General features: G+C 40.2%; 1 protein-coding gene across 1 annotated transcript in view; it reads left to right on the top strand.

Annotated features, from left to right (window-relative positions):
• Nucleotides 1–2,092: 2,092 nt before the first annotated feature.
• The window catches only part of LOC110021081 (release factor glutamine methyltransferase), a 15,210-nt gene continuing 5,808 nt past the window's right edge, over nt 2,093–11,494 (top strand). The window contains exons 1-2 of the mRNA XM_020719413.1: nt 2,093–2,764; nt 9,022–9,267. Of these exons, the coding sequence (XP_020575072.1) occupies nt 2,093–2,764; nt 9,022–9,267 (918 nt within the window). The remainder of the gene's footprint in view (nt 2,765–9,021; nt 9,268–11,494) is intronic.

Genomic DNA, 11,494 nt, shown 5'->3' with positions numbered 1-11,494 from the left:
ACAAATATTTAGAGGTTTACATATTAACTCCAAATTCTCAGTCCACCAATCCTCTAAAGCATCAATGGTCCGCTTGATAGGATCCCAACCGAAGCTAGTGGATCCCAGTTTCAGCTCCTTCCATAGCTTCCAGTCCTTCTTCAACTGGTCTCACTTGTTCTTAAATTTTAACCTTACGTAATCCCTTCCTATCATTTCATGGTTCTTCTTGAAAATATTCAACCGCCCTTCTTTGTTAAAGTAAGTGGTGGGTCTGTTTTTAAGCCCGATCTCCTTAATACAGAGGTTGTAAAATATGATTGTGAGTTTTCTATCTCACATTGCTGATGTAGCCACTTCTTTGATCCTAATCATTACGTTACTAATAAAAGAAATGGATTAAGAAAGAAGTCATAAAGGCAGTAAAACAAAAAATAGGATAAGCTTAACTCTTCATGAAACATGTAATAGACAAAGCAGGAGAAAGCAAAAAATCACATAAAACCACTAGCGGACACACTTAAGTCCAACAGCAGCAGACACACCGAAGTCCAACCACACACACACACACACCACATCCAGCACACACACCACATCCAGCGCACACACACCAAAGTCTAAAGACCAACAAACACACCCAAGTCCAACCACACAAACAAACCATAACCAACATACACACATTGAAGTCCAACCACCAGCATACACTCTCAAGTCCACCTACACACACACCCAAGTCCAACCATCAACAAACACACCCAAGCCCAAACACTAGCAGACACAATCAATTCAAATCACACACACACCCAAGTCCAACCACCAACAGACACACTTAAGTCCAACCACCAGCAGACACACCCAAGTCCAATCACACACACACACATCGCATCCAGCACACATACACCCAAGTCCAAACACCAGCAGGTACACCCAAGTTCAACCACACAAACAAACCATAACCAATGCACACACACTGAAGACCAACCAACACCCAAGTCCGACCTCAGAGCAAACAAACCCAAGTCCAAACCACCGACAGACACACCCATCTTCATGTGTAACATTTCCAAATGCTAAGAATTAGACCCCTGGTCAATCATTACCAATTTTGTTCCTTCCTTACTGTCAACTAAGCACTAACAACTTCAAAACCCTTCAAGCTTTCCATCAAACCTGAGTTGGGTGTGTAAATAATTGGCACCAAGTCCTGATTGTATGGCTTAGCGTATCCTTTCAATTTTTTTTTATTAAAATGATATATGAAGCACAACATTAATCTTCCCTGCAACCCAATGACCCCTACAGGACCTCACATAGATGAAATTTTCATTCCCACTGAGTAAAAATAGGCTTTTAGAATGCAAACCTGCATTGATATGCAGCACACACACACACACCCATGTTCACCCACCAACACACACGCCCAAGTCCAACCTCCAACACTTAACCAAAGGCAACAGTACTGAGAGTCACACACACCCAATTCCAACCACCAACACACACAACCAAGGCCAACATCCAACACCCAACCAAAGACAACAGTCGAGAGAAAAAAGCACAAAAAAAGGAGAAATCTTGAAAATCAGAGAAAAAAACCATTCCTTCAAATTTCACCACAAGAGCACTGCAAATTTCTCATAACAAAGAAGAAAGCCAAATCAACACACAGAAAAGTCATTCCATAAAAAATCACCGCAAGAAAGGCGACGATAATACTTATAGTGCACCACCACAAATTTCAGAGAGGAAGAGGATGAGAAAGGCAACAATCAAGAGAGAAGCGTGAGAGAGGCATATTGGGGAGCGATTGAAATCCACTGGATGAGGGCAAAGAGGATGGAAGAGGCACCTAAAACTTGGAATGAGGGCAAGCGCGACGGGAGGGCAGAGAGGTAACGCGGGCTGCCTGCCGGCATTTATTACAAAACAAAAATGACGTATCACGAAATCCATCGAAGAAGGGGAAAATAAACGCCGTGGCGGCATTTTGAAAATGCAAAGGTGACGAATAAGCTGCGCTAAAAGTAGCCTAAATTTTATATCTCATAAATCTTATGAAATTTCCAAAGAGTCTCTTATAATAGTCCCATCAGAACTAAAAAAAAAAAATTCCCAAATGATTTCTAGGCTCCAACTCACTATCCTCTCCGCTTCATCTGCCTCGCTCCGCCGCCCCCTCTCGTATTCAACCACCACCACCATCGCCTCTTCAACAGCTTCACACTTCTTTTTTCCTCTAAAAATCCAAACTCCTCTCTTCCTACGCCCCCTCTCCCACTCCTGCCCCCCTTCCTCCCTCCTTTCCTTCCGCCAATGGGCAGAATCTCTAGCCCGATCTTCCGCCCCCCAACTCTCTGTCGACGGCGGGCCCTCTGCATCTGAACTACTCCGCGAGCTTTCATGGCTTCTACAGGACGCTACATTTCAAGCTGGCGATACCCTGTTGCTGCGAACCGATCTTGAAGATCTCCACCGTTTATGGTTGCAGCGAATTGAGGAGCGGCGACCGTTTCAGTACATTGTTGGGTGCGAGCATTGGCGTGATTTGGTCCTGGCGGTGAGAGAAGGGGTATTGATTCCTAGGCCGGAGACGGAGGAGCTTGTCGATTTGGTGGCGGGGGTGGAAGGGTTCAAGGACGGTTTGTGGGCGGATTTGGGAACCGGGAGTGGTGCCATTGCCATAGCGATTGGCAGGATGCTTGGGGATAATGGAAGGGTTGTGGCGACGGATTTGAGTGAGGTTGCTGTGGAGGTTGCTCGATTCAATGTGGGGAGGTATAAATTGGAGGTAAGTAATCCCTATATGGCTATATTGCTTGAAAACATTTTACTTGGTATTCTTTCTGAAGCAATGGCTTTTTGAATATTGGTAGTTGCAGATGGTAATATATAGGGAAATTTACATAAATACCAAACAATTCTTATGTATTTTCATATCTAGCGTCTGAAATTTGATATTTAGTTTTATAAGACCTTGGTGTTATAAACCTTTGCATGAGAATTAGGATTTTACTTTTAAATGTAGTGATTTGTGGTATTTTTTATGTGATTTTAAAGATTTGAGTGGTATGCATATAAATTTGAATGTTTAGGTGTTAGATATGTAATTACATAAGAATTTGTGGTATGTATGTACTTATACAATGCATATATGCTAGTGCATTTATATGTGCGTATATTGAGGTTCAAGATATCTGGAAAGAGTAATGTAGAGGCTATTTTTTCTGAGCTTTTCAACTTTGTGGGCGTTTTTAGGTAGAAGAAATGTCAACCGTTTGTTTTGGTGTAAATTTTCTTCATTTATTTTACATTCAGTCACTTTTTCTTTTTTTGTCTTCTTCGCGCAGTGCTTGTGTCATACTAGATAAACGTAGCCAATTTTGCTGCATTAAATACATGTGTTCAATTTGGTGGCATCGATATATTTGAAATTTGATTTGTGTTGTAAATATTCTGCTGCAAACATGGTGTTTTCGTTTCATGTAGGACAGGGATCAAAGACAGCAAGTGTCACTCTCTAATAACTGGTATCCAGATGGAAAACAGCAATATGGCTCGTATTGCCATTGATTTATTACTGATGTCTATTAGTTCCCCACCTCTAGTTTAAAATTAGCCTAATGCTTATTATTATTATTTAAACATCTCAATTATAAAATGGTGTTTATGCTATGAAAGTCATCTATTCCTTATCTGCAAGCTTTAAGATGAACTTTGATTCCCTTTTTACATCTTTATTGTTATTATTAGAAGTTATTTCAATTTATTTTGTTGCCTTTCTTGTTATTTACTTTTCTATGTTTTTCCTAGTTTATGCCTTTTCTTTTTATCTTTTGGGTGTTATTATGAGAGATTTTGGTATTATATCTTTTCTATTCTATACACCTTGTATGATGCATTTATTCCCCTTTGACTGCTCAATAATATTATCCTCCTCAATTCCCAAAATTCAACATGGTATCAGAGCCAAGGACTTAACCCTAGCTGCGAGGACGCCATCCTAGCCACCAGCTCTTCTTGCAGGCCTTCTCCTGTAGGCTTTTGCCTCCGGTTCCCTTCTTTCCTACCATTTCTCCCGCTGTTGGGTCCCTTCTCATGCAGATTTCAACCCTAGCTTCCCGGCAGGCTTTCCCGTCCCCATTTTTCTGAAGGCTGCTATCGCTAATCTTTCTGTCAGGTGTTTACAGCTGTCGGACCTCCCTCCAACCGGTCTGATCTCCCTTCTGGATAGCCGAAGCACCTTGCCACAACCTTGTCCATTCCCTATAGGACCTCTCGCCACCGCCTCTCCCTCTTGCATGCAGAATTTTTTTGTCTCAGCATCCCAACCTTACATTTGACTCAGCAGGATTTATGTCAGATTCCTTCACCATCGACCCCACCGAAGGATCAACACCAACCTCAATTCCTCTGCAAACTTGAGGACCTAATTTCTTCCAGTGGTCCCAAGCTGTCATTATTCGTCGAAGGACACATGAAATCTAGTCATTTCACATGTATGATTGGTGAACCTTCGAAGATTGACCCGACATATGCAGCGTGAGAAGTGGAGAATTCCATGATCATGTCGTGATTGATTAATTCCATGGAGACTTCGATTGGCTGTTCGTACCTATTTCTTCCATCTGCAAGTGCCCTCAGGACTGCAGTTCGTGATACCTACTCTAACGTAGGGAATTTCGACCAACTTTATGAGGTTTATAAGAAGATTTTCGAGGTGAAACAAGGATCAAGAACCGTGACACAGCACTGCAATGAATTGGTTGCTTTATGAATGAAATATGATCTCTACTATGAGTACACTTGGGACTCTACAATTGATCTTTCCCTCTTCCAAAAAATTATGGAAAATGATCATATGTTTTAATTTCTTGCCAGCCTAAACAAGAATCTCGACGAAGTCTGGGGCTACATTCTTGGTTGAGATCCCTTTTCTTCAACTATGACAACATTCACCGAGATTCACCACGAAGAAACCCGGAGGCTTGTCATGCTCAACACCTCCACCATTAGTCGAACCTTCCGCCTCGGTTTTCAATAGTGCTTAACACTGTTCCACGCCATCACGGGCCGATCACTTTACATGTGATTTCTATCACAAACCCAACCAAACCCATGACAAGTGTTGGAAACTCTACAAAAACTGGCGAGTAAACCTTCGTCCAAATACTCCGCTACTATGGGTCTCACTAAGACCTCAAAATCCATGACGGTACAACCGACTCCCACTCTGAACATCTCGAAATCAGTAGACTCCATTGAGAGTTAGATGGAGTCTTTAATTAAGCTACTTGGATCTAGTCAGCTCTCTTCCAACCTATCGACCTCCTATGTCCGTCAAGGTAACATTCCAATGATTTTCATAGTTTTTCTTTCTTCTAGCACGCGAATTATTGATTCAGGTGTCATGAATTTTCCCATGGTTTCTCGACATATTATCCGTGCTCTGGAAAATATACTATCAAAATTGCTGGCAGTTCCTATAGTTCCATTGTAGGTAAAGTGTCTGGTGGTTCTGTGTTACACGTACATTTGCTGAAGTGTAATCTCTTGTCAGTTTGTAGGTTGACATATGACCTTGATTGCGTTAGTCAGTAAGTTGGCATATGACCTTGATTGTGTCAGTCAGTAAGTTGACATATGATCTTGATTGCGTCGTTTATTTTTTTATTGATGTTTGTGTCTTTCAGGATTGTCTTTTGGGGAGGATGATTGAAACTGCTAAGTGGGTGGTCGGGTTCTACTTCTTCCAAGGAAAGTGCATTGAGGGCGAGGACACTCCATCCTATAGTTGCAGTTTTACCCTATTCATTGAATGTCATATTACGCTTTTAGATTATCGTTTGAGTCATCATAATTTTCAATATTTAAAACAATTGTGTTATTTGATGTTTTCTAACAATAATCTATCTAACTTCAAATGTGAGATTTGTGTGTTAGCTAAATATCATTGTGTCTCATATTCACCCCTCACTCTTTCTACTCATTTTTCACTAATTTATAGTCATTTATGGGGACCCTCTCGAACTCTGAGCTACACTAATAAACGCTGGTTCCTTACCTTGATTGATGACCACACTCAGATGACTTGAGTATATATCTTAAAAAGATAAATATGAAGTTGCGGTCACCTTCCAAAATTTTTACTCATTCGTTTTAACCCAATTCAAAACTTCAATTCAAATCCTTCGGATCTAAAATGGTCGTGGTTTTTTTAACTTTATATTTGGAGAATTCTTGATAACTGCATTCTGCATCATAGCTTCTGTACAGATACATCTCAAAAAAATGGGCAGCCGAGAAAAAATACCAACACCTTTTCGAAGTGGCTCGTTCTCTTGTGTTTCAATCTAATGTCCTGAAATGTTTTTGAAATGCTGTACTTACCACCATTTATCTCATCAATAATCCCCACGAAAATTCACAATTTCTTGGCCCCGTTAGCCGCTTGACGTCATGTTTTCCTATCAGTTGACCTTTGTTCAGAATACTGCCCTAACTTGTGATAAACTTAATCCCTGCTCAAGCAAATGTGTTTTCCTCGGATATTCTGCCACTCAAAAATGCTATCAATTTCTTGATCCTATCACAAATAAAGTCTATGTGAGTGCCGATGTTTTCTTCTTTAAAAGTGTCCCCTACTTCCCCAACACTGCCCCAAGTGAGGAATAACTAGATTTTTTGGATGTTATTCCTTTTCCAACTCTAGTGGATTTTCCACCTACACCTCCAACCATTGTTTTCGAGGAACCCTCTGTCCCACTGGATTTGCCGCCAACCAGACCAATATCTACTCCATCCACTCTTCGTGTCTATACTTGGTGCATCAAACCTTATGTTGAGACTTATCCCAATGCTCATACTCTTGAGCCTACAACCTCTTTGCAGGTCTTGGAAGCTACTCCATTTGACATTCTCGGAACTACACTCAAATTGCGGGGATTACTCTTGCTCCGAATGAGGAGGTGAGCTCTATCATTGAGGTACGTAATCTGACATGCTTTCTTTATTCCATAACAAAATATATTTTGTTTGACAGCTTATTGCCGACCTACAAAGCATTTGCCACTTCCATGACGGACCATCATCTTCCATCAACTATTGAGGTAACACCGACAAACCTTTTCTGGAATGTTGCAGTAATGGATGAGAGGAATTCCTTTTGGCGAAACCATACATGAGATATTATTGATCTTCCTCAGAGAAAGAAAACAGTGGATTATCCACCGGCAAACCTTTTCTGGAATGTTGCAGTAATGGATGAGAGGAATTCCTTTTGGCGAAACCATACATGAGATATTATTGATCTTCCTCAGAGAAAGAAAGCAGTGGATTATCGGTGGATTTTCAACACCAAATTTAACTTCGATGGATCCTTTGAGCGTAACAAAGTTCGGTTGGTCACCAAAGAATACATAACAAACCTATGGAATTGACTATGAGGAGACGTTTGTTCCAGTTGCTAAACTGAACACTTTTCGAGTTCTGTTATCCCTGGCCGTGAATCTGGATTGGTCCTTACTCCAACTGAATGTCAAGAATGTTTTCCTTAATGATGATTTCATAGAGGAGGTGTATATGTCTCTCCCTCGCGGCTTTGACTCTACTTCTTCCTATGGACAAGTGTGCCGACTGCGAAAGTCCATCTATGGACTGAAGCAATCTTCTTGGGCCTAGTTCGACAAGTTCACATTGGTGGTAGTGGGCCATGAGTTCTCTCAGGCCCAATCAGATTATACTCTTTTCTTTCGACATTCCTTTAGTGACCATATTGTCATCCTTATCGCTTATGTCGACGATCTTGTGCTCATAGATAATGCTCTGCTAGCCTTGGAGTCTCTTTAAGGCATCCTCGCCGTATCTTTTGAAATGAAGGACCTGAAGTCTCTCCGATATTTCTTAGGCATGTAAGTTGCTTGGTTCTCTCGGGGCATTTGTTTTTCTTAGTGCAAATGTGTGATGAACCTATTGACCGAGACCAACTTTTTCCTTTGCAAACCGGTTTTTGTTCCGATAAATCCTAATGAGAAATTGACAAATGTTCCCAATGCCGCTCCGGTAAACAAGACACACTTCCAACTTCTCGTGGGTAAACTCATTTATCTCGCCCATACAATCCCCAACATTTGTTATGTTGTTGGTAATGTAAGTCAATTCATACATGACCCCTATTAGCACCGTTACACTGCTGTCCACCGGATCCTCCACTACTTAAAAGACATATTGGGCTCAGGTTTGTTCTATTGCAGTTTATATGGAAGCTGATTAGGCCAAGTCCATCCATGATTGACGATCTACCTCGGGTTATTGCTCCTTCGTGTGGGGAAGCCTTATCACTTGGAAAAACAAAAAACAGTTGGTGGTTGCCCACAGCAGTGTCGAAGCCGAGTTTCGTTCTATGTCCTTGGGCATATGTGGAACTCTCTGGTTGTGCATCATGTTCTGTGAGTTACGAATGTCAGTCTCTGTTCATCTACAACTATTCTATGATAATAAAGTTGTCATTAGCATTGCTCATAATCCGATCCAGTATAATTGCACCAAACATGTAGAGAGTGACCGTCACTTCATTAAGGAGAAACTAGATTCTGGGGAGATTTGTGTTCCATTTGTCCCATCCAGTGGTCAACTTGCAGATATCCTCACAAATAATTTTCCTCGACCATTGTTTGACGACTTTAAATCCAAGTTGAACATGATTGACACCTATGCTTCAACTTGAGGGGGAGTATTTGAAGTTTTTTCTATATATTTTGTTGTCTTTCCTGTTATTTTCTTTTCTATTTATTTTCTAGTTAATGCCTTTCCTTTTTATCTTTTGGGTGTTAATAGGAGATATTTGGGTATTATGTCTTTACTATTCTGTACTCCTTGTATCTTGTATTTATACCTCTTTGGTTGCTCAATAATATTATCCTGCTCAATTCCCAAAATTCAACATTTCTGCATTTATGTTTAAGCTGCATGAATTTTCTAATGCCCATTTCGCTTAAGTGATTCAGTTTTTGAATTTGATAAGCTTAACACTCGGCGTTATGTATCTAGGACAAAGTGGAGATAAGGCAGGGATATTGGTTTGAACCTCTGCAAGATCTTCAAGGAAAGCTAAGCGGATTGGTTAGCAATCCACCATACATACCAAGCAGTCATATTCCTGGATTACAAGGTGAAGTTAGTAAACACGAACCTAGTTTAGCATTGGATGGAGGGAACAATGGCATGCATCATCTTTTTCATCTATGTGGAGGGTTGATCTCAGCTCTAAAACCTGGCGGCTTCTTTGCTTTTGAGGTAATAACTTTGTTCACCATATCATTGTTTCTTTGCTTATGTAGTTATTTGTGGAATTTGCTTTACCTCTCTTGCTTAAAAAAAAAAAACTAAACTGATCTAATCTGTATTCCTTATGTTTAATAGTAGCTCTTACATGAGAAGGATATTCTTATTCATAAGAATGTCAATTTTGTAGTTGCCCTATGTCTCTGAATGTAGTCATTTATAGTTTATTATTATCCATCAGTTCAACCACTTATTTTGGACACAAGTGAATGTAGTTTACGACCTATGCAGATAAGGATCTCTTATATACGCATGATGAATGCAGGCAGAACAATTATGATATGCAATTTTTCAAGTTGAGGAACAGTTCTCATGGAGGTGAAATTGCTGCCATTGACCTCAATGGTTCACCCTAGTGCCACAATCTTAGCTAATTTATATAGCTTAAGTGATTAGATTATGCAGGGATTTGGTTTGTTGTAAAATTAACTTTAATGCCAATAGGTTTTCACTTTTCTTTCAAGTTATTAGATTTATTAGGTTTATTGGCTTTCCATGGTGGTTATCATTTATTAATTTTCCTTATTTTGTATTATGTAGTTTTCTTTTTATCTTTTTTCTGATTTTATTTCTTTGATTGTGTTGTTATTTCTTTTCTTATTTGTGTTCATTGTATTGGGTTTAAATACCCCTCTTTGTATCAATGAGAAATATGCTGCTCTATTCTCAATTCTGACATGGTATCAGAGTCTAACCCTAGATCTATCAACAACCAACCACCTCTGTCGGTTCCAGCAGCCGACACTTCCTAGTCGATGGCCACTTTTACTGGTTATAGTAGTTGCAACCTGTAAAAACTTCACCTTGGGGCTTGCGAGCAGCGCATTATTTGGAAAAGAATATTTGTACCGAGCCGGTGACCCAACGAAGGACTTAGGGCTCGTTTGGGGCAGCTTAAAACTGCGGATCGCGTTTTGAAAACGCTGTCCTAGCGTTTGGATCGCATGTTTCAAGTGCGTACCTAAAAATTGCGTTTTAATTTTGTGAAAGACGCGGCCCACAGGATGTCCCCCACGGGCCGCGTTTTCGATTGCTTATTTCCTTCGGTGCCCCGCTACTTCTTCTCCCTCGCTCGTAAGAGACCACCGATCTTTGGTGCCCCGTCCCCCGCGTCTCCTCCCTCGCTCGCAAGAGACCACCGCCCTCGAAACCCTAGCAGGTTGCGATCCAGAAGCTTTCCGTAGATTTTGAGGGTGCAGAATGCGGAAGCGACGACCCCAAGCGAGACAATGTCGATGATCCCTCGCCTGGAATGAGAAAAGGCCAGGTAACAATTGCGATGGTTTGCAGGTTTTGGGCATGAGAGATAGTGGGGAAGATGGGGTTGAGGCAGTGTCAGCTGAGCATCAAAATATCCCTTTCCAAGCATAAAAAAAGGTTTGTTTTGTTTTTTTTTTTTTTGACGTTTTATTTTCCTTGTTGTGAGCATTTCTTCTCTTTGTTTTTCTTCCTAGATTGCTTTATTGTATCAGTTTATGTGTCTTTTCTGCTTAGAAACTGCATTTTTTGTAGTTTTGCATTTAGGGCTTTCAATGCTGGGCATTTTTTGAGCTTGTGTTGCATTGGGATTCCTTCGGTTGTTAAAGGATCCAACATTTTTCTAGAATCCTTGTCATGGTAGGCAAGCGCAGATGCTTCATCTTTGATTTCCTCCTGTTTAAAAATATGAATAGGACAATTCGAACAAATATTAACAAAGCAACACAACTGATGCCAATCATCGCCCATAACTTCAAATCAAGAAAGGTCTTATGCTTTAATTTGGCATTTAGACCATCTTTGGATGACATTTTTTTTTTTCAATTTGCCTGCATTAATAAGAGAATTCAAATCAAAGCATACCAGCAGCAGCATTTCATGAAATTTGCCTAACTGAAGAAAATCAAAATACTATAATATGAATTTGGATATCAACCAAAAAAGAAAAAATGTAACAATAATGATCTAAACAAGTTTGTCATTATTAGAAGGACATATGAGAGAATATATCTTAGCTTACAATGTAACGATTTTCTATAAAGTTAAGGGAAATGTACAAACCTAACACACAATTATTATGTGTTTACATTCATGATGGTTATATGCAAATATGAAAGTTTCCAGAATACAGGGGCAGAATGGTCAATTTTCCAGAATCAGTGGTTTTCCATAAGCGCCAACCAAACAACCAGACAGCTTA

Source organism: Phalaenopsis equestris, unplaced genomic scaffold, assembly GCF_001263595.1.
Source record: "Phalaenopsis equestris unplaced genomic scaffold, ASM126359v1 Scaffold000121, whole genome shotgun sequence".
Taxonomy (NCBI): domain Eukaryota; kingdom Viridiplantae; phylum Streptophyta; class Magnoliopsida; order Asparagales; family Orchidaceae; genus Phalaenopsis; species Phalaenopsis equestris.
This window is presented reverse-complemented; position numbering and strand designations above follow the sequence as displayed.